The 23,908-nt window shown below is 44.1% G+C and overlaps 1 protein-coding gene across 2 annotated transcripts in view; it reads left to right on the top strand.

Moving 5' to 3' along the window:
• The window catches only part of CSTPP1 (centriolar satellite-associated tubulin polyglutamylase complex regulator 1), a 197,601-nt gene that overhangs the window by 160,460 nt on the left and 13,233 nt on the right, over positions 1-23,908 (top strand). For both annotated transcript variants that reach the window (XM_077767387.1, XM_077767386.1), the window contains exon 4: positions 12,298-12,382. In XM_077767387.1, the coding sequence (XP_077623513.1) occupies positions 12,298-12,382 (85 nt within the window). The remainder of the gene's footprint in view (positions 1-12,297; positions 12,383-23,908) is intronic.

Here is a 23,908-nt window from a genome sequence, read left to right as displayed (position 1 = left end):
GGATTACTGAGACAAAATGTTTGCATTTTATGTATATATATATATATATATATATATATATATACACACACACCTCTGAATGGTAATGCTTTTTTTTTCTTAAGACTCTTTGATGTCTTCCTGGAGCTTATACTTTTGTTTTCTTAATTTTTCAAGTGGGTTATATACATGAAGGTGACAAAATTCAAGAGCTCAAAAGGGCGCGCAATTTTACATCCTTTAAAGTAGATTTAACTTCATCTAATCCACCCTGATCATTTAGACATGAGGCATGACAGAAGAGGAAACTGAGACAGAAAGAGCTGGTGTCTGATTGAAGGCCTCTCATCAATGAGGAAGCCAGGTACCTTGTCCAAACCCCAGTGAGTAAGATCAGACTTTGTTTTTTAGAATACTGGTACATGAAAGAAATTGGTTGGGTTCATACTTTGATGCCACTGGGATATTTTTCATCTTTTTCCTTTCTTTTTGTATGCCTGCCAGGCCCACTGAAAGATAAGGATCAGGGTCCAGAAAGCCTAGCCATTGTGTCATTTCCCAGGACGCAGAGCCGCTATCATTTGGTTCACATTTTTATTAAAATAAGATGAGTGATTCATTCACATTACAGGCAAAGAATCTTTTAACAGGAAAACCATACTTTGAAAAACAAAGCTGATGGCTTTAAGAAACAGTAACTGCTAACGTCAATTTCCTTTCCCATCCCATCTCCAGTCCCAAAAAAAGTCAACCACTCTTCTGTCTCTAGCCGCCTCTTTCTCTTACCCACACATATACATATAATTATAGATAGGGTACATTATATATGCCCACAAAAGACAGAAAGCAGCAGGAAAGACAAAGGTGGATTCATCTGAAGAGATGTATGTGTTTATCTGTATCCACCCTTCTTTCTGGTTCTTGCTGTTTTTGTTTCTTAAGTCTATTTTTTTAGTTGATGGGTAGCCATAAATCCATCATCATTGGTGGAAGTTAGTGGATTCTGACGAGAGAACAGGCTGTGGTCTTTATAAACACGCCTACGTGCTGGCAATGGGCCTTCCTCTACTCACACAATCATCGAGAACCGGGGACTTAGATTGTTTTTTTATTTTTAGTCTGTCTTGGTTCAGCTCACTTTTAGTGAGTAACTCTGTTAGCCACTGTTTCTTTTTATATTTATTTAGAAGAGAAGGAAATGCATTTTAAGCAAATCAAATGCATAATCTGTTCCACTTCCTATTTATTCTATGGCTACTTTGGACAGTGGAAAGCCCAGAGAAATACTTGTTGTTGGTTTTTGTTTTCTGTGGCTTGCTTTCTCAGACAAGTCATCAGTTTTGCTGATCTTTTTTTTTTTTAATTCCATCCCAGGGGCACCTGGCTGGCTCAGTCAGCAGAGCATGTGACTCTTGATCTCAGGGTTGTGAGTTCATGCCCCAAGTTGGGCATAGAGATTACCCAAAAAAAATTTTTTAAGTAAATAATAATAATAATAAAATTCCATCCCAACTGTCAGCCTGATTTTAAATTGGAAAGGAAAAAGGCAGTTGGAAGTATTTTTTGAGTGTACATTAAATATACTTCTGCTAATCTGTGTTTAGTCCTATTAAAATTGCAGACACGGGCCTATAATGGCTTAAAAATGTTTCTTATTTTTGTTGTTCCTTCTCTGTTTTCTTATAGAGATCAACAGCAAGTCACCTGAACCAGAAAGAGTCTGTCAGTTTGTTTTAGGGGCAGCAAGGGAACTGGGAGCCAGGGAGACCACATCTGACCCTGGAGCCAGTATAGAAGGAGGATAGAAAGAGATGAGCTAGCTGGTAGCTGCTTGAAATATTAACAGTAATAATAACAATAACAGCAGTTGCAGCAAACGTTTACTGCACTCTCATTATGGAATTTACTATGCCAGGTGCTTTTCATCCATAGAAGAAAGAAAAGTGGGCTGAAGTGCCAGGGACCCTATAGCAAGAAAGAAAGGACATTGTAAGGAACTGGCCTGTGTAGTGGAAGAGGCCCTGACCTGGTGAGAGAAGGCTTGATTAGATCGTGGCTCTACCATTTACCTGGTGATTCTGCCCCTTACTGAGATTCATCTTCCTTGTTTGTAAAAATGGGAATAATACCATTTTCTTCTCCCCGCCTGTCAAGGTCCTTATGGGGATCAAAAATGATAATGCGTTTGAAAATGGTTTGCATGATTATACAGTCTCTCTATAAATATGACTCATCAGTACTTCCCTTAGTGAGATGACAGGATTGGCAACGCACTGGCTCTCAAGGAAAGTCGTGTGCACCTGCCTTGGGGCAGGAAGGCTGTTATTCTCCCATCAATAAGAACAAAGGCAAGATAAAATAATCATGCGATAAGGACTAGGATTGTTTTAGCCACCCACTGGCTTGAGCTTGAACTTGGATGAATTGTGCCTTTTGTTGTGCATCCCACCTGTGTGCCTCAAAAGCAGGAGCGTGGTAACCAGAGCAGGTACTGTTTATCGAATACTTACCCGGGCCAAATACTGGCACTTTAAATTCACTAGCTCTCTTTTTTATGTTATTTTTATTTACTTATTTGCTTACAGTTGACACCCAATGTGACATTAGTTCCAGAGCTTCAGGAGTACAGCATAGTGACTCAACGTGTGTATTCGTTATGTAATGCTCGGCAGCTACTAATCTCTCTCTCTCTTTTCTAAATCATCTATTTTAATCCCCTCAAAGATTCTTCCTGACTCATAGCAGTATCGTTCCTACTGTTATTATCGTTAGTATTAGTATTAATGTTCACTCTCATTTCTAAGTGGCTAGTTAGCCGAAGAACCAGGATTTGGATCCCCGTTGGCTGATCTAGGAGGCCTTACTATTTAAGCAGGCGTAAGACCCACTTAGGGGTTAGAGCCAGGGCTTTTCAAACCATCCTCAGTAGAGCTCTCGAATTTTAAAGCAATGTCTCAGGCCTTCTCTCCCAGCCACTTCGTCCGTCGCACCTCTAGCCTCCGTGAGGGCTACTGAGGAGAAAGTCAGGTAGGGAAGGTTTTGCTTTTATCTGTTTTGCACTGAGGTTCCTTATAAGATTTCCACCGAAAAAAAGTATATCTGTTTAAAATTTTTGTTCAACCCTCACATACCACATCTTTCTTATTTAAAGGTGACAGGATGGAGGCCCAGAAGAGTTGTGCCCAGAATGTTGTGGTTAGTTCTTTGCAGAACTCAGGCTGAGTTCTCTTCTCTATATTATAACCTGCCTCTGTGGGAGAATAGACCTTTCCTTCCTCCAGAATGAAAACCCTCATTCTGGTCGTTAAAACCCAATGTGAGAAAGTTTAAAATACTGGCTCTTTTTCAAAGGTTGAGTGACATTTTCCAGATATGCTGCCACTGAGAGGGCAGGATGTTTCCTCTCACCGCCAGTTACCATGAGGAGGGCCGCAAGTGCCGCCTCCACCTTAGCTCTTATGCCTCCTTAACCATTTCTGTCCAGGTAAGAACAGGTTTGGGTCACAGGCTTTTGCAACAGCACTTGCTTCTTCCTGGATAAGAATTACACCTTGGCTCTAAAGTCTCTATATCAAAGGGCATTTCCTATCCCCCTGTTTCCAAACAAAAGTATGAAGTGGCAACACCTGGAGCCGCCTTGGTGGCTCAGTCCATTAAGTGGCTGACTTTGGCTCAGGTCATGATCTCACAGTCTGTGGGTTCAAGCCCCACGTTGGGCTCTGTGCTGACAGCTCAGAGCCTGGAGCCTGCTTTGGATTCTGTGTCTCCCTCACTCTGCCCCTCCTCCCACTCGCATTCTGTCTCTTTCTCTTTCAAAAATAAATAAACATTTAAAAAAAGTAAAAAAAAAAAAGTAGCAATACCTGGTAGAGCTGGACATCGGTCTCTGAATTAAAATGTGAATGGGTAAGGGCACATGGATGGCTCAGTCAGTTAAGCGTCCGACTCTTGAAAAGCATCTGACTCTTGATTTCAACTCAGGTCATGATCTCACAGTTCAAGAGATCTAGTCCCTGGGCAGGCTCTGCACTGGCAGCCCAGAGCCTGCTTGGGATTCTCTCCCTCCTCCCTCTGTCCCCCCCACCCCACCCCACCCCCCGCTCACACTCTCTCTCTCTCTCTCCCACAAAATAAATAAATAAACAGTTTTTAAGAATGTGAATGGATTTAGATACTAAGCTTGAAATAACTTCCCTGATGAGCCGCTGGGCCCTCTGAGAGCTTATGGTGCCAAGATCCTGCTCCACATTTTGGTGTCCAAAGCTGCCTCCCATTTCCTCAATAAATTGTCAGGAGACTGTGCTTGTGCCAGAATAGCTGGCCCTGCTGCTGCTGGAGAGACGCTTTCTTTTCTTCTGGCACTGGTGCCTCCTCCCTCAGCGCCATATGGCTGCCCGTCCTGGGCATGTGCGACCTCTGCTGTGGTTCGTGTCATCAAAGATAAGACAGTGTCCTGGTCCTTGAACTCCCAACAGCGCCATCATGGTGGACAGAAAAGATGGTCTCCCGTGGTGTGTGGGGTCCTTGTCATATAAGACCAGGCCTCTGGGTCAGTGCCTCTCTGAGAGCTAAGGACGGCGACGGTCAGCCTAAGCACCAGACCAGATTGCCATGATATGCCAGACATGATCCCTGCAGAATTTTCAGACCCTGATTAGAAATGCTCATTAAAGATTTCTTTAAATCTTTGATAATATGAACAATTCCTGGGGAGTTTCTCTTGTTCATTCAAAAAATTGCCATGCAATTGTCACCATGTCTGATTTAATACTTTGCCCAGAACGCGTATACTGGTCAAACAGAAATAATCATTTGATGCTGGGCTCAGTCATAAAGAAAGAAAGAAAGAAAGAAAGAAAGAAAGAAAGAAAGAAAGAAAGAAGGGAGGGAGGGAGGGAGGGAGGGAGGGAGGGAGGAAGAAAAAAGAAAGAAAGAAAGAAAGAAAGAAAGAAAGAAAGAAAGAAAGAAAGAAAGAAAGAAAGAAAGAAAGAAAGAAAGAAAGAAAGAAAGGAGGGAGGGAGGGAGGGAGGGAGGGAGGGAGGGAGGAAGAAAGAAAGAAAGAAAGAGTGAGAGTCCATCTTTCAGCCTCTGTTTAAATACACTGAACATGCTCTGGGGAATAATGAGCCTGCAACGGATGGGGTTAATAATAAAGGCCCAACTACTTCACCCCACAGGTGTCAATGGAAGCCAGTGCTTCTCATTCCTTTTGTGAAATCATTTCCTTTTCAGTGAACTAATTATGATTTCCCTCCATTTGTAATATAAAACACAGTGCTCTCAAAAGAGATAAAGTTTAAGAACACAGCCTGCTCTCCTTCTGGGGTTTGCTTGACAGGAACATAGCTCTAGGATGTCAGCAGTCTTCCTGTGACTTGTGGGACCACATGCTACGTGGGGAGTGAGGCTGTCACATGTGTTGCCTCCTTCCTCTTCTCTCCTCCCTGCTCTCCTCCACTCCCATCCCCCGCCTCGCAGACTAGCCCCGAGTAGTATTTACTCAGCTGCGGACTGGTACCAAAGCCTCAGTGCACTGGGGGTTAGGAAGGGGCTGTGTGGTCATGCCCCAAACTATCCATGTCCTTCCGAGCATCTCTTGGCAGAGCAGACTGGCTGAGGGTGAGTGTCATTTAGAATGAGCATTCACAAGCCCTGCAGAACAGAACATAAAAACAATCGCAACTGAAAATTGGAGAGTCCACTCATGGGCTGTGGTGTTCTCTGGCCTCTGTGGCCACCTATTGAGATTATGCAGCCCACCAACTAGAGGTTGTTCAGTCTACTGGGATTCCCCGAGGCTCAGTAACATTTCATTATCTGTAGCTCTGGTCCTAGCACTAGCTCCCCCAGCCATCAACATTTGTCGGCACTCACAGAAACAAATTCAGACTAAACCCCATTTCATCCCCCATCCTTTTGGAGCTAAAAAAGCTTGATTTTGGCTTTGAGGAAGGCTTTCTCTCAGGGATGGACAAAGATATGGCACTAGTTCTTTCTGTCTGGACCTAGTTTATTTTAATGTTTGTTTATTTATTTTTGAGAGAGAGCACGCGTACACAAGCAGGGGAGGGGCAGAGAGAGAGGGAGACACAGAATCCAAAGCAGGCTCCAGGCTCTGAGCTGTCAGCACAGAGCCCAACACGGTTCTTGAATCCACAAACTGTGAGATCATGACCCAAGCCAAATTCAGGACTCTGAACCAACTGAGCCACCCAGGCACCCACCACTGGTCTCCTTTGATGACACCACTCTGACCCTGGAAAGGGCACCATTTCCCAGGAGGAGCAGAGGCATCCGAGTCTACAACCACACACCACCACAGTTCTTCCTGAGCAAATGTGTGGGCACACGGGGTGGTCTTTGAGGAGGATGTAGAGGTGACTAAGCTGCCCCCACAGAGCAGGAATTTAGCAAGAAGGCAGACCAGATGGAGAAAAGACAAGAGAAGATTTTCATCCTCCCTTTCCAAAAAAGGAGGCGCGAACAAGTTAGCCCTTGATTATTGGGCATCAGCAATTTCTGATTAGAGTAATATTCTTAGTCAAAGCAACCTCACCTATCACCCCCTAGATTAGAGTGGAGATAACCAACAAAAGAATATTCTAAGCCAGGGGCTGGTTATCTTGAAAACTACAGTATTCATGCTAGAGTTGTAACAGTAGTAAAGTGAATTAGTATGAAGTAAACCTTGGGCTTCCCCTGGTTTTCATGGTAAAATTGGTGATATATTCTTATGAAAACAAATATCCAAGCTGACAATTTAATATTGATAAAGAAGGTGTGCCAGGAGTCAGCAAGCAAGTGGAGTGAAGTCCACCAGCCAGGACCTACTGTGTTCGCTGAGGGTTGTGGTACCTACCAAACAGGACGTTTCCCATTTTCAGCACTTCACGGCTCTCAGCATCTCCTGATGTCCCCTTACACTTGTAGACATGCCTCCTGTGCCGGGGAGTCTCCACCTCTGTGTTCACACAGTGACCAGAAATCTCTCCCTCTGAATTTTCCTCTGGGGCTCTATGCAATGCATGTGTTTATTCATTCCTTCAACAAATATTTACTTGTGTGTGCCAGGCATTGTGCTAAGGGCTTTAAGTCTAAAGATTTCTTAATTTTAGGACTTTAAGTTTTAATCAGTTAATAATTATAAAGTAATCCTATCACTTCTTCGGCACTTCAATCATTTTTCAGAAAGGTGCCTTATATTTAAATTGCCTCATTTGGTTTTTACAACAATCCACGAGGTAGGTACTGTGGTCATTCACATTTCTAAGAGGAAACCAAAGTTCAGAGAAGTTATGTAACTTGTCCAAATTATACTGGTGGTTAAGTAGTGGAGCCAGGCTTTGAAGCAAGGTTGTCTGATTACAAAGTCTGGGCTCTGCACTCATACAACTGCCCTGCCCAGTTTCATGTGGCCCGCCTGCGGGTATCTGTATGTTTAACTTCGATAGAAAGCCCGTCAGTCACCTGGTGTGAGCAATCCTACCATCAGAAGTCAAGTCCTCCATAAACCAGCTGGATCTCACCTGCTGGTAGAACTCGCAGGGCCTTTGGAGCTAGTGTCAAATACTAACAGAGCACTTTTGATGAACCATTGTTCGAAGCCCTTTACATTAACTCACAACAACTGTATGATGGTGATACTGTCACTATCTTCATGTTATAGATGGGGAAACTGAGGCACAGAGCGCTTAATGGTCAAGTAATTTGAAATCAGTGGCAAAGTTGGGATTTTGACCCAGGCAGGATAACTCTGAAGTTTATGCTAGGAGCCACCGTGCTACACTGTGTCGCCTCTGGAGAGGAGAGGACCGATGTGAAAGCCTCTGGTCCAGAGCCAGGCACACAGTCTGGAACTGTTACAATGTCGAGAATAAGAGTGTGTAACAGCTCTGACCACCTACAAAAAGAGAAGCACCAGTTTATGGAGAATGTTCTAATGTTGATTTTATACCAACATTGTGCCTTTGCCTTTAAACTTTCAGGACCTGCTGGCTGATGCTTTCCTAGTTGGGGGTGTGGGGTTCCTTTAGAGAAGGCAGTCTGCCGGTACACACCACTTACCTTCCCTGCACCTGCCGGGGAAGAGCGAAGAGCGGCTGGCAGGTGGGCGGGGACGAGAAATGGCGGCGAGCACAGGTGCACTCATGCCCCGCCCTCCCGTGGCCTGTGGCCCGGCACAGACTGCTGGAGCTGCAGCCTTTCCTGTTGACAGTAATTAGACCTTTCAGACTAAATTTCTTGCATGAAAAAAATCCCAATTCGCTTGAATTGTCTCCTTGATCCAGTTCACCTGGAGCTATTTAGTTCCCGCAGTTTGTTTGGAGGGAAAAACAAGCTCTTAAGCCTTCACACATTATGGTTGATAAGATCAAGGTGCTGAAAATGTTAGTTGGGTAAACGCTGGAGCCAGACTGCCTGAGTCTGAATTCCAGGTCTACCTCTTAGGTGTGCGTGATCCGAGTTCTTGTGTCTGTGAAATGGGGATAGCCATAGTGAAAATTAAATGAGACGACATAGGAAAAGCCCTTGCAAGAACAGTGCTTTACAAATGTAGGCTGTTAATATTATTATTAATCCCACCCAGGCTTCAGACCCCATCTTTCCCTCCCAGCCTCAGATCTTATTCTGGGAAGCCATGTCCCCCCAGGCTCTGGACCCTTCTTTTGTCACTCACCAGATGACAGTCAGCCCTTAAACAACATGGGTTTGAACTGCACAGGTCCCTTTATATATGTTTTGGTTTGGTTTGGTTTGGTTTTTCCAATACAATAATATAAATGTATTTTCTTTATGTTTTTCTTAATATTGTTTTCTTTTCTCTAGCTTACCTTATTAGAAGACTATAGCACTTAAATACATATAACACACAGAATATAAGTTAATTGACTGTTATCAGTAAGGCTTCTAGTCAACAGTGGGCTATTAATAGTTAAGTTTCTGAGGTGTCAAAAGTTATACATGCCCCTAACCCCACAATGTTCAAGGGTCAACTGTACTTCACCTCCCTAAGCCTCCATGTCCTTATCTGTGAAGTGGGGCTGGGAATAATGGACTCTACTTCATAAGGTTGTTGTGAAGGTTAAGTGAGCTAATTCAAAGCTCAGTGACTATTCAGTCTCCATCCCGTTGTTCCTGAGGCACAAAGCACTGCCTGAAAGGGCCTTTGAGATCTTGGAGAGCTCTTAGAGGGCCCAAAGTAGGCATTTAGGGTTAACTAATGCCTGAGTGTAAGCCTCGGAGCTAAGAAGACTGCTGGCTTGTTCATCACTATAATACTGTGCCTGGCACTGAGGAGGCCCATGGTACTACGAAATGAAGGAATACTGCAAAAGAATATTTAAAAACCTGTTTGGCTCAGGCAACCTGACAGAGAATTTCAAGGCAGACTGCAGGTGTTTAAGCACTTAAACTCAGCAGGAAACACCTTCCTCTTCTCTCCTATCTTTGCCCCCAGGATTTAAAAACGAAACTAAAATACCCCCCATTATTTGGTGTTTCTATATGTTCTAGACATTCTCCTAAGTACTACATAGACATCATCTCTTTTAATCTTGACTTCAACCCTGAAAGGTGTCATCATTCCCATTTTATAGATGAGAAACTGAGATTTAGAGAGATTGCGCAATTTGCCCAAGGTTGCACAACTGGTAGGTTGCAGAGCGAAGGGTTGAACCCTAGCCTGAGAGACAGGAAGGGGAAAGCTCCTATTTGCTCATCAGTGTTCTGATTTTGGAACAAGTTTGACCACTCGCTATTCTCCCAAATACCCACTGCTCAACTGAGGAGCATCTCCAAGTAGCAGATGCATCTCTCTCAAAATCATCTGGCTTTGATATTATCCAGCCACTACATTAGTAGAAGTAGAAAAGCTGTCTTCTACAATTAAGGTGGCAAAAGTTCTCTATTTGCCTAGATTTTCATTCATCTCTTTTTCTGACTATCTTCCTCATTTTCCATTTGGGAAAGTCAAGTTCCAGAAGTGGTGAACAAGCTTTATTCTGTTATCTGATGTATTTAGTATTTCCAACAGCTGTTGTTGCATTAGAGAAATACAAAATGAGTTTTGTAAATCATCCTTCTGTCTTTGGAAGCAACTATTTGAAGTACATGAGTTAGAATGTCATCAAGAGCCTAAAGAGAGCTGAGAGTCTGGAAACCAGGAGGCTGAGATTGATATCCAACCTTGTCTTTCTTGATTCAGCATGGGAGTTACACAGTTCTCTAGGCTTCTCATTTTCCTTCACCTTATTTATCTTCCCAAGGATATCTTGTAGGTAACTTTGGGGGACAAATGTGAATTTCTGTGAAACATTTTGACGCCCCAAGAATGATATCAGATACATCCACCAATTAGCCTAGGAAAGCAATGATGATTCAAAGATAGCAATTTCTTTTATAGGCATATTTGTGCTTCGCTGATATTGCATTTTTTACAAATTGAAGGTTTGTGGCAACCCTGCATTGAGCAAGTCGATTGGCGCCATTTTTCCAATAGCATTTGCTCACTTCATGTCTCTGTGTCATGTGTTGGTAATTCTCACAATATTTCAAACCTTTTCATTATTGTTGTGGTGATCTGTAATCAGTGATTACAACTTGCTGAAAGCCCAGATGATGGTTAGCATTTTTTAGCAATAAAGTATTTTTAAACTAAGGCATGTACTTTTTTTTTAAGATATAATGCTATTGCACACTTAATAGATTGCAGCTTAGCGTAACCATAACTTTTACATGCACTGGAAAACCAAAAAATTCATTTGATTCACTTTGTTAAGATATTTGCTTTATTGCGGTGATCTGAACCAAACCCACAATATCTCCAAGGTATGCCTGTATTTACTTCCTGCCAGAAATCACTCCTCTTTGTACAGGGAGTTCTGGAGTGAGAATAATGTGGGAATCCATTAGATTCAATAGCTTTTCTCCCCTTTCTTCACCTTTCCTGCCCCTTACCTTAAATCTGTGAGACCATGAGTGGCTCTTACTCCATCCCTTGAAGAGCAAAACCTCCTACCAGGCTGTGCTTGAGGTCAGGCGAGTGAGGAGAGGAAAGTGCACACCCCACTGTGGCCAAGATGAAGACCACAAAAGCCATCTTGATCCTTTGACCTACATTGGCACTGAGCCTGTTGCTTTGGTGACCCCAACTTTGGCAGTGTGGTTAGTTTAACTCTCTGCCCCCACCTGGAATTGAGCTTTGATGAAAAAGTAGTAGGAACCCAGGCCTGTCCCTGGAGATTTGGGGTTTTTATCTTGGAAAAGCATCAACCAAACTAGCAGGGCAGGAGATCTGGATTCCTGTGGCTTGGGCTAAGTTGGGTCCAAAGAAACCAAGTGCCTGTGATCATCATCTTCATTCCCCAAATGTGGCCATGCCCTCTGGATTCCCTTCTCTCACTCATTCTCCCAGTTAGGATGGCTTCCAGGTTGCCTGCTCTTGCTTTACCATTAGCTTGTCCTCCCATATTTGAAATGCTTTGGTATACAGAATACTTGTGGATTGCTGCTGCCTGGCTGACCTAAAATCTTCCACTTTGGTACATGCAATAACAAAACAACCTTTACACATCAGTGTATTTCCCTTCCCTTGGGAGCCCAGAGACCTCCCTGAGATTTGCATCTCTGGGTTTTCTGTTGGGCTGCAGAGCCTCATCCTGGCTCATCTCTCCCAGGGCACTGCTTCTGCATATCAAGAGTCATCTGGCTGCCTTGATTGTATATCTTGAACATTTGTCTTGGCTTCCTATAATAGGATGACCAGATTTTTGTGCAGGCATCCAAAAGAAGCCAGCCTGTGCAATACTGGATGACAGAGTAATAAGGTCTGTGGGTTGCTGTGATGTATTCTTCTCCATATATTGCAAGACTGAGTTTGCCTTAGTAGTGCTTCCAGATATCTGTGGATGGTCTTTGGGCATTTTGTGGTGAACGCTACCATGCCAGAGAATTTCAGATTTAACCGGCTTTGAAATGATTCGTTCTTGTAGATTTTCATACACAAGGAAAAAGCCAAACTAAGAAGGTGGATCAAGGTATCCCTCTTGTTGCCTTCTCACCTGACCGTTTTTGAAACCAGGGAAGCTCCTGTAGCCAAAATGCTATAGCTGGGTACCTTCCACCCAGGAAAAACTTTGCAGAAACATTGATCTTAGAACCTCACTCCCAGAGGTTAGTGGCCACCACCCCCAGAACACTAACTCACCTTTACAAGAGCAGCTCTACTGAGACTAGGTCGGAAACCCATGAAATGGCCAAACGAAGAGCAGTGACTTCACACGCAGAGACCTAATGTGTTCCTCTCCATTTCAACTTCAGATTTGCTGACCATGAGAGAATATCACTGTTTGCTGCAACTGCTGTGCCCGGATTTCCCGCTGGAGCTCACACAGAAAGCAGCCAGGTAGGTCTCCCAGCCTCTAGAAGCCAACCCATCCCTTGAGGGGCCAGGGCTTCTTGGAGAAACCTGAAATATATACAAACAAACAAGCAAACCATTAGGAAGAATACAAAACCATTAGAGAGAAACTGGCATTTGGAGAGGGATCTATTTGGGATTTGCCCAAAAACATAATACTCACTTTCTGCCTTTCCAAAGGGAAGCCAAATGATCCTTTGTGGTTTCTGTGGGCGGGCCTTAGGGTCTGCAGATAGAGTTGGGGGTGGGGAGAAGAAGACACACACACACACACACAGAAATCTCTAGAAGATATTCTGAGAAAAGAAGGGGCAAGAGTTGGCAGTGACCAGTGAGTGAAGGAGTAGATTGAGGTTGGAGACTGGAAAGGTATGGAGGCGATAAAGTCCAACTGAGAGAAGGATAAATGATATTATTTATGCTAAAAGAAGATTTTCAAGATTAGTCCAGAACCAGGAAGTCTTGGCAGAAATAGTTTAGAAGCCCCTTACTTCTGTGTTTGGTTTCATGGTCATTCCCATTTTTAAGTAAATGAGGCAGCTGGACTGTGCCTCAGTTACCTTTTATTTGACATGCAACTTGAGCTAAGGTGGCAAATGGAAGAATTTCAAAAATTGTGTTGTCTGAAATTGCCAGAAAAGAGGATTTTTAGGAAAATACTATGTATTATACTATACATGATGGATACGTTGGATACGTGTCATTGTACATCGGTCCCAAAAATACACATGAAGGGTAATGTGAAGTATGGGGTGGGGCTGGGGGGGGTTCATGCTGTGTCAATGTAGCTTCATAGATCGTAACAAATGTTGCACTTCAGTGCAGTGCAGAGAGTTGATACTGAGGAAGCTATGCAAGAGTGGGACCAGAAGCATGTGGTAAATCTCCGCACCTCCCCGTCCATTTTGCTGTGAACATAAAACTGCTCTAAAAAGTAAAGTCTTGGTTTTTATTAAATTTTTTAATGTTTATTTATTTTTGAGAGAGAGACAGAGAGGGAGAGGGGGCAGAAAGAGAAGGGGAGACACAGAATCCGAAACAGGCTCCAGGCTCTGAGCTGTCAGCACAGAGCCCAATGTGGGGCTCAGACTCATGAACTATGAGATCATGACCTGAGCCAAAGTCAGATGCCCAACTGACTGAGCCACCCAGGCGCTCCAAAAGTAAAGTCTTAATAATATTTTTTTAATGTCCATCTTAACCTCAATCATAATGTATTGCATTGTGATTTATACATAATGCATTTACCTTCTTTGTTTCATTTGAATTCATTTACCTTAATTACCTCACTTAATCCTTATAAAATGTGTTACCTTCCTATTTTACTCAAGNTCCTGAAATCATTGTTGCACTATATGCTAACTAACTTGGATGTAAATTTTTAAAAAATAAATTAAAAAATTTTTAAAATACCAAAGAAAAAGAGGAAACTAAGGCTCAAAGAGGTCAAGTATGTTGCCTGAATTTACTGATAGCTTGTAAGTAGCACAGGCATGACCTGAACCCAGGGCTGCCTGAATCTGGAGACTTTGCCCTTAACCGCCTCACACTCCTGCCTGCTCATTCTGTGAAATAGTTTCTGTGTGGGGGTTTGACCCATTGACAGGTCAGCTGCCCTGGCCACACTGCACCAGGAACCACCTCAGCCCTGAAGTGAGCCAAGCAGCCCCTCTGTGGCAGCAACAGACACCAGCCTCACACCCGGCCAGCCTGTTGGGCAGTTCATAGCTCGTGCTCTGATTTTGCTGGTCATGTGCAAAACTTGTTTAGTGATCGTGCAACCAAAATCTTCTTCCCCACATTGTCTAGTGGATACTTACCTTTTCCAATGACCCTTGGCCCCTGGTAAAAGCAGCAGGTCAGATTTTTATCATTTTAACTTGTCTGCTACCCAAAGGAGATAGACATTTTTTTTCCCATAGTTGAAAATAAAACGTGGGAGGTTATCACTTGTCATTTAAAAGCAGCCACCTGGAGTCACCTTCAGATTTCCAATGATAGTGCTCCCTGGGGTCAGATCATTTTAAGAAAGATTCAGCCCCAAAATTTGGGGGGGAAATCTCTTAAAGACTGTACTAGGATTTCTACATAGCTGAATAATAAAAATCAGCTGTGATCTCTACCTAAAGAATTCCTAGAGAAAAGGAGCCCTAAGTATAAGTATATGTGCTCCGTGAAGGCAGGCAGACTCTGTACCAGCCTTGCGTGCTCCTGGATCACTGTTGCTCAGACCAGTACCTAGATCCGTGCTACACACTCATTGTCTCCCGATTGAATAAACATATGAATGACATCCCTTATCAGGCATTTTACGTGGTTCTAATAGTGCATGATTCTCAGTAACTCTAAGAACAAAAATCAGCAACTCTATCCTACATCAATTTGTTCATTCGTTTATATATTCATCAAAAAAAATTTTTTTATAATGTTTTATTTATTTCTAGGAGAGAGAGAGAGACAGCGTGAGCAGGGGAGGGTCAAAGAGAGAGGGTGTCACAGACTGAAACAGGCTCCAGGCTCTGAGCCGGCAGTCAGCACAGAGCCCAACGTGGGGCCCGAACCCACGAACCACGAGATCATGACCTAAGCGAAAGTCGGATGCTTAACCGACTAAGCCACCCAGGTGCCCCGTATCAAAAATTTTTAACAGTTTGGGGCGCCTGGGTGGCTCCATCTGTTAAGCGTCCAACTCTTGATCTCAGCTCAGGTCTTGATCTCAGGGTCATGCTGAGCCTTCTTAAAATAATTTTTTTAACAGCTTTTTGGGAAACAATTCACGTGCCATGTAATTCACCCATTTAATGANGCTGGCAGTCAGCACAGAGCCCGACGCGGGGCTCGAACCCACGAACCGCGAGATCATGACCTAAGCAAAAGTCGGACGCTTAACCGACTAAGCCACCCCAGGCACCCCGTCACCCATTTAGAGTATAAAATTCAGTGGCCTTGGGGAGCCTGGATTGGCTCAGCCAGTTAAGCATCTGACTCTTGATTTCAACTCAGGTCATGATCCCAGGGTTGTGGGATCGAGCTGCGCATCAGGCTCCATACTGCTTAAGATCCTTTATCTCTCTCTCCCTCTGACCCTCTCCCCTGCTCACATTCTCTCTCCCTAAAATTAAGAAGAAAAAATAAGTAAAAATAAATAAAATTTAATGGTTTTGGGGCACCTGGGTGGCTCACTTGGTTAAGCATCCAATTCTTGATCTCAGCTCAGGTCTTGATCTCGGGGTTATGAGTTCAAGCCCTGCATTGGGCTCTGTGCTGGGTGTGAAGCCTACTTAAAAAAAAAAAAGAAGAAGAATTCAGTGGCTTTTAGTATATTCACAGAGTATATTCATATCCATCAGCACAATCAATTTTAGAACATTTTAATTACCCCCAAAAGAAATCCTGCACTCCTTAGCCACTACTCCTCAATCTCTCCCTCCTCCCCAGCCCTGGACAACCACTAATCTACTTTCTGTCTCTATAAGTTTACCTATTCTAGACATTTAAAATGAAAGGAATCATATAGTATGTGAAAGACTAGCTTCTTTCACTTGGCATAGTGCTTTCACGGCTCACCCATGTTGTAGCAGATGTCAGCACTTCATTCAATTAACTATGTCTTGACCTCCAGGAGTGATTACGCACACTAGGGATACAGTGATGAATAGATACCATTCCTTCCCCTCAAGGAGCTTAACATTGGGTTTAGAAGAGGATCCCTTGGGCCCTACTCACTGTCTGCCACCACTCTGTAACATCTCACCTTGGTTTCTGTCACTCCAGAACAGCTACTGTCCTCCTTTCTTGAAAAGGAGGTGGAAAGTTAATGAGGGTGACCTTCTATAAGATTTTCAACCCCTAGCAGCCACAGCTTTGCACTTGACCCATCCAACTTCCAGACCCTTCTGAACAATATGATAAGTGTAAGCACTCAAGATTAGAATACAAATAACACCAAGAATGAACTATTGGGACCTCATCAAAATAAAAAGCTTCTGCACAGTGAAGGCAACAAGCAGCAAAACTAAAAGGCAACCAATGGAATGGGAGAAGATACTGGCAAATGACAGATAAAGAGTATCCAAAATCTATAAAGAACTTATCAAACTTAACACCCCAAAAATTAATAATCTAGTGAAGAAATGGGCAAAAGACATGAATAGGCACTTCTCCAAAGAAGATGTCCAGCTGGCTAACAGACACAATGAAAAAATATTCAACATCACTCATCATCAGGGAAATACAAATCAAAACCACAATGAGATACCACCTCACACCAGTCAGAATGGCGAACATTAACAACTCAGGCAACAACAGATGTTGGCAATAATGCAGAGAAATATTTGCACTGCTGGTGGGAATGCAAACGGGTGCAGCCACTCTGGAAAACAGTATGGAGGTTCCTCAAAAAGTTAAAAACAGAACTACCCTACGACCCAGCAATTGCACTAATAGGTATTTATTCAAGGCATACAAGTGTGCTATTTCAAAGGGGCACATGCACTCCAATGTTTATAGCAACAGTATTGACAATAGCCAAAGTAAGGAAAGAGCCCAAATGTCCATCAACTGATGAATGGATAAAGAAGATGTGGTATATATAGACAATGGAGTATTACTTGGCAATCAAAAAGAATGAAATCTTGGGGTACCTGGGTGGCTCAGTCGGTTAAGCATCCGACTTCAGCTCAGGTCCTGATCTCACGGTTCGTGGGTTCGAGTCCCATGTCGGGCTCTGTGCTGACTGCCAGCTCAGAGCCTGGAGCCTGCTTCGGATTCTGTGTCTCCCTCTCTCTCTGACCCTCCCCTGTTCACGCGGTCTCTCTTTCTCTCAGAAAAAAAAAAAAATGAAATCTTGCAATTTGCAACTACATGGATGGAACAAGAGGGTATTATGCTAAGCAAAATTAGTCAGAGGAAGACAAATATCATATGACTTCACTCGTATGTGGAATTTAAGATACAAAATAGTTGAACATAAGGGAAGGGAAGCAAAAATAATATAAAAACAAAGAGGAGGGCAAAACATAAGAAACTCTTAAATACAGAGAACAAATTGAAGGTTGCTGGAGGGGTTGTGGGAGGGGGATGGGCTAAATGGGTAAGGGGCATTGAGGAAGACCCTTACTAGGATGAGTACTGGGTGTTATGCATAAGGGATGAATCACTGGAATCTACTCCTGAAATCATTATTGCACTATATGCTAACTAACTTGGATGTAAATTTTAAATTTTTTTAAAAATAGAAGTAACACAGTCATCTAAAATGCATGGATTCTTACAATTATACCAACAGACTTGAGAGCGGTATTCCCTTGGCTGTGGCTAGAAGCAAAGCTTATTCCCTCCTCACCAGGAGGCCTATTGTTTGATAGAAAATTCAGACCTCTCCATATGAGGAGGAAGCACTGCAGCCAGTCCATGCCGGTAGCAGTGTGAGGGATTATGGGAATGCAGGTAGAAACAACAGAAAGGCCTAGGGCAATCCTCAGGATACTGGCTATGAAATTAGAGGTGAATTCAGAACCTGGGGAGGTTAGTTTGCTCCCTGTGTATGAGGCTTTGTGTCAGCCCTGCCTCCCCAATACCATTCTTTGCCCACTCCACTCCAGCTGGTGTGTGGGTACAAAACTTGTCTCTGTCCCCAAAGCATTCTCTGATGGTTTAAGCTATTCTTATTTTGTCCCCAAGATCGAGATCCCAGCTTCCTCACACCCAAAGCCAGGCTTCTGATCAAAATCACAAATGCGGGTGGTGAGGCCTTCAGGGCAGTTACTGTTGTGGAAGAGGCCTCACGCTGTCCTGTCTCATGGCTGGGCTTACTATGCTCAGGTCCCTGAGGTATGGGGACAGGCCACAGAAGGAGGCTCCAGGCTGTGATGATGTGTGCATGGAAGAATGTAATCCACATGCAGCTGCACAGTACAGCCTGTTCGGGGGCATGGCGTCTCCACATGTGCCTGACTCACGGGCTGCAAGCACCGCAGCCAGGCCCTGGGGCAGCAGATGTGAGCCGGAAGCGCAGGACGGGAAAGCGCATGACAGGCCTCACCCCAGATGCCCTCCACCTCGCACATCCCTGCAGTGGTGGGGGTCATCAAGACATTTCATATCCCTAAGTGATCACCACAGCATCTCTCTCTCCATCCTCCATGGACCGGGAGGCTTTCCTGAAGGTGAGGAACACTGCCGTGTCTGGCAATTGGAGCCAGACTTCTCAAGTTCAAATCCTGCCTTCACAGTTCACCAGCTCGTGCCCTTGGGAGAGTTCTGTTTTGAGCCTCATTCCCCTCATTTATCAAATGGAAATAATAATAGTTGTAATAATTGAAGAATTACGTAAGGTGCTTAAAACAATGCCTGGCACAGAGTAAACTTTCAGTGTTAGAAGTAGTACTATTCACCCTGACCTATAAAAGCACAGGCATCATAACATTGGAAAGACCTGGATGTACGTGCCACTGGGGCCCTATTAACTGGATGACCTTGAGAATTTCTCATAACTTCTCTAAGCCTTATGTCCATATCTGTAAAATGGGGAATGACACCAACTCACTCAGAGGGTAGTGTAACTTTCAACACCAACAAGAAATATATATATATATCTTACAAATATATGTTTATAAATATTTATATAAGTATATATTATAAATATTTATAAATATTAGCACATTGTAGACATTTAATAGTAATAGTTTCTTGCTGTTAAAATAATGTGGGCATTATTATTATCATTACCAGATTTTTAAAAAAAATAAACAAGAAGTTTCACAGCCCCCTAAGGCAGCTATTTCTGGCCTTTTTCACTTCAGAACACTCAGAAATTAATACACACATAACAAAAAGTCAGTAAAGATGACTGACTGCCTGTGATTAGCCTACAGGCTCTGGCATCCTCCCTGCAGTAGGGAAAGGGGTGATTCAAGAAGCATTGATGTGGCAGTTAGTTATTCACATAGGGAAAAATAGAGTTAGATTCCTACTTCGTATTCAGAAGTCAATTTCATATTCAGAAGTCAATCTCACATAGATGACAGGCCTAAATATGAAATGCAAAACTAAAATGCTCTTAAAAGATAATAGAGGAAAATACACTTATGGCCAACAGGTAGCAAAAGAATTCTTAAGATACAAAAAGCCCAAGCCCAGTGGACAAGATTGATCAACCTGACCACAAACAAAATTACACGCATTTACTCATTCAGTTCATTGCAGGTACCTTCCAGGTGCTCAGAACAGAGCAGTGAAGAAATATAGTCCTTGCCCCCCATGGAACTGACTTTCTAGAGCAAGGAGAGTTATCAGATAGAAAGCAAGAATTCCCTGATGGCAAGCTGAACACCAGCCACTGCCGTCCCTAAACCCTGGGACTACCAGGGAGTTAAGAATTAAAATTTTCAGGGGGGTCGCCTGGGTGGCTTAGTCGGTTAGGCGTCCAACTTTCACTTAGGTCATGATCTCGTGGTTCGTGGGTTCGAGCCCCGCATCGGGCTCTGTGCTGACTGCCAGCTCAGAGCCTAGAGCCTATTTCAGAGTCTGTGTCTCCCTCTGTCTCTGACCCTCCCCTCTTCACACTGTCTCTCTCTCCTAGAAATAAATAAAAATATTTAAAAAAATAAATAAAAAATAAAATAAAATTTTCAGGGGGCGCCTGGGTGGCTCAGTCAGTTAAGCATTTGACTTTTGGCTTTAGCTCAGGTCATGATCTTCCAGTTTGTGGGTTTGAGTTCTGCATCGGGTTCTGCATGACCATGTGGAGCCTGCTTGGGATTCTCCTTTTCTCTCTGCCCTTCCCTCCTTTCCTCTCTCTCTCAAAATAAATAAATAAACTTTAGGGGTGCCTGAGTGGCTCAGTCAGTTTGGTGTCCAACCTCGGCTCAAGTCATGATCTTACAGTCTGTAGGTTCGAGCCCCACATCAGGCTTTGTGCTGACAGCATGGAGCCTGCTTTGGATTCTCTGTCTCCCTCTCGCTCTGCCCCTCCCCCACTTACGCATGCACTCTCTCTCTCTCAAAAATAAACATTAAAATTTTTTAAATTAATTTTAAAACAAGAATTAAAATTTGCAGTTCAACCAAAGATAGCACAAACAAAATTGAAAGACAAGTGAGAGACCAGGAGATTTATATGTATATCTAACAATAGATTGACCTGCAGAATTTTTTCTTCCAAAAAAGAGTTTTTTAAAGAACTGCAATACAATGAAGAAAAGATGAAGAACCTCAGTAGAAAAATAGCCCAAGGATATAAGCAGGCAATACACAGAAAACTCTAACAGCTAATAAACATATGGGCATATTTTCATGCCCAAGCCCAGTAGTAATCAAGGAAATGCCAGTGAAATTGAGATGCCACTTCATATCAAATGACAAAAATTTTGAAGTCTGGTAATCCCAGCGTTGGTGAGGATGTGGGACTCTTATAAAGTGCTGGTGGCAGTATAAATTGGTACCATCCCTTTGGGGCAATTTAGGCAAATCTAAAAAAGTTCACAGGTGTCCCTGGTTACAAGGAAATATGCAGTGTTATTTATAATAGCTCCCATTGGAACGCCCTGCAAATCCCTCTGCAGAGGAAAGGGTAAGAGTGGTATCTTCATACCATTCATGGAATGCTACACAGCAGCTGGAATAGATACAGGCAGAAATCTAGGGGCACCTGGGTGGCTCAGTTGGTTAAGCGTCCAACTTTTGCTCAGGTCCTGATCTCACGGTTCGTGAGTTCGAGCCCCTCATTGGTCTCTGTGCTGACAGCTCAGAGCCTGGAGCCTGCTTCAGATTCTGTCTCCCTCTCTCTCTGTCCCTTGTTCTCTGTCTCTCTTTCTCTCTCTCAAAAATGAATAAACATTTAAAAATAAACAAATAGATAAAAAACAAAGAAATCTGTGCACCAACACTGATATATCTCAAAACATCAAGTTCCAGAATGATACACAGAGCTTGAAAACAAGCAAAACAAAGCGAGATCACATTTTAAGAATATAGGCATTTGTGTGAGTTCATATAGTATTAAAAAACATGCAAAGGGATGCTAACTCGCCAGGTTTCAGTGGTGATTCCAGAGGAAGAGGGTAAAGGGGATGGGAGGAGGGAGGGCGCACAGGTGGCTTGAACGGTATGTGTAATATTTTCCAAAGCGTTTAAAAATTGAAGCAAAGATAGCAAAATGTTAAGGTTTGATGAAGTTGGCTAGGGGTACATAGATGTTTGTTATGTTGTTCTGTGTAATTTTCTGAAGTTTTAAATATTTCATTTTTAAGGCCCAGGTGGAATGATGAGTGGCGGGTGAAAAAGCAGTCTAGGGGAAATAGGCAGCCTGGAAAAGAAGCAGGTTCTCACCTGATGACCCAGAGGAGCTTAGAGAAGCCAGTGGTTCTGGAGTTTAAGGAGTTTGGGGACCAGAAGGGGAAATGAGGGCCTCTCAAGGCTGTGCACTGGATTTGGTCTTTATCCTAAGAGCGAGGAACAGTTCTCCCCTAACTATAAGGCTTCTTGGGAGGGGCTGGGATATGGGGTTTGAGTGGCTGTGCTCGGCCTCCCAGCTGTCTGCAGGGGGAAGGCCATGGGGCCTCAGCTTCCAGCCTTCCTGGGGGCAGATGCTGTGTGGTGCTAACCACCTCCAGGGGTGGGAGAAGGGACAGCGGCACCCGCAGGAAGGTGTGATTGCTGCTCCTAGGCACACAGCCTACCTTTTCTTTCCAGGTGCAGCTGCGATTAGAGTCAGAGAGACCTGCGTTTGAATGACAGCTCTTGCACTTGTACCTGCAACCTTGGCCAAGTTTCTGAATCTTTCTGAACCTCTGTGTTCTCAGTAAAATATTCATTGATCTTACCTCATAGGATTAATATGAGAAGGAAATGAAATGATGGCTACATATTGCTGACACAGTAAAACCCTAATGAATATTAACCATTGTCGTTGGGGGGTATTTTGTTGTTGTTGTTTTAATGTTTATTTATTTTTGAGAGATAGAGAGAGACGGAGCACGAACAGGGGAAGGGCAGAGAGAGAGGGAGACGCAGGCTCCAGGCTCTAAGCTGTCAGCACAAAGCCTGACGTGGGGCTCAAACTCACGAACTGCAAGATTATGACCTGCGCCAAAACCAAGAGTCAGACACTTAACCAACTGAGCCACCCAGCCACCCCTGTTGTGTTGTTTTGTTGTCTGCACTCCCTGGATCCAGCTTCTTAGGCCCTACAGAGCAGGTGGGGTTTGGGGTACCCCTGGCTGGAGCCAGGGGAGAGCAATGACCCAGACTTCCCAAGCTGCTCTGCGGGCCAGGACCTGCGACAGCTCGTGCGGCATGGGGGTGCATCCCACACAGTCCAGAAGAGGAAGTGTCACAACCCTAAGGAAGTATCCCAGGAAACCTTGGCAGCAGCTTCTTCCCCCACCTGCAGAAGGTGGCCAGCATGTGGCTTCAACCTCACTCACAGCCAGATACAAAAGGGCAGCCCCCCAAGGTGCACTGTGAGCCCAACAGGCTTCGGGACTCACTTCACCCCTGAGAGACCCTGGTCATGTGACCTCCTAAAAGAAAAGCAGCCATGGAAGGTGGCTCTTCTTTCTGGCCCTGGCCGAGGGCTGGCTTCCCCCCAAAGTGGACTCGAAACTGGATAGCTGGCTTCCGCCTGAGAGCCTCTGCGTGGTGGGGTGATGATGGTAGCACTTACTTCCTCTGAGCTATATTTTTACTTGCTATTTTGAGTTCTTCCAGCACCTTAAGCCAACTAGAATACACTTATTGATAGCAACTAACCCTTGTTGTGAGTGTTCGTCATACACTGAGCACAGGACATCATTACAGGGACTTTTCACAAGGATCCCATAAAATAGGAACTATGATTATCTCCTCTTTTCAGACAAGGACACTGAAGCTCAGGGAGAAAAGATAACGTGGCCAGCGCGTGGTGGAGCTGGGATTTGATCCCAGGGCTGCTAACCAAGCACTATAGGTAAACGGGTGCAGCCCATGTCATCAGTCCAGGGACACCGACCCAGGGGGTGAATAGAAAGTTGGCAGGTCGGTAGACCGGACTGGAAGCTATTGCTTCCCTGGCACCCACTTAACTCCCAGCCAGCCGGCCCATCCCAGCTGTTGGAAGTCAGCAAGGGAGGGAGAGAAGGGCCAGCCCCCTGGGGATTAGCTCTGGCCCTGCCAAGTGCTCTCCTCATTCCAGTTGCCTGCCTGTCCCCACCCTTCACATGGTTCTGCTCAAAGCCAACCTGAACCGGGCTGCCTTCACTTCTCTCCCACAGTCCCTCTCGCTGTTGGACGAAGGACCCTTCCGTGACCCGATAGATTTGTACAGACTCTCGCTGGCAACAGCGCCCTGTTGGCTCCACCTGGAAGCAGTGGCTGCCCGGCTCCTCCAGGTGTCAGAGCAGCTGGCACGTTAGCCAGAGGCCTCTGGCAGGAAGGGGTGTGGAGCCAAGTGCCGTCAACTGGAAAACAGCACATGTGGATGACCTCGTTTCCAAGAGCTTCCTTCGTGAGCCCCCTAGGAGTGTTGACACG

Source organism: Crocuta crocuta, unplaced genomic scaffold (genome assembly GCF_008692635.1).
Source record: "Crocuta crocuta isolate KB4526 unplaced genomic scaffold, BGI_CrCroc_1.0 scaffold330, whole genome shotgun sequence".
Classification (NCBI taxonomy): domain Eukaryota; kingdom Metazoa; phylum Chordata; class Mammalia; order Carnivora; family Hyaenidae; genus Crocuta; species Crocuta crocuta.
Note: the sequence above shows the minus strand (reverse complement) of the source record. Positions and strands in the feature narration are given on the sequence as shown.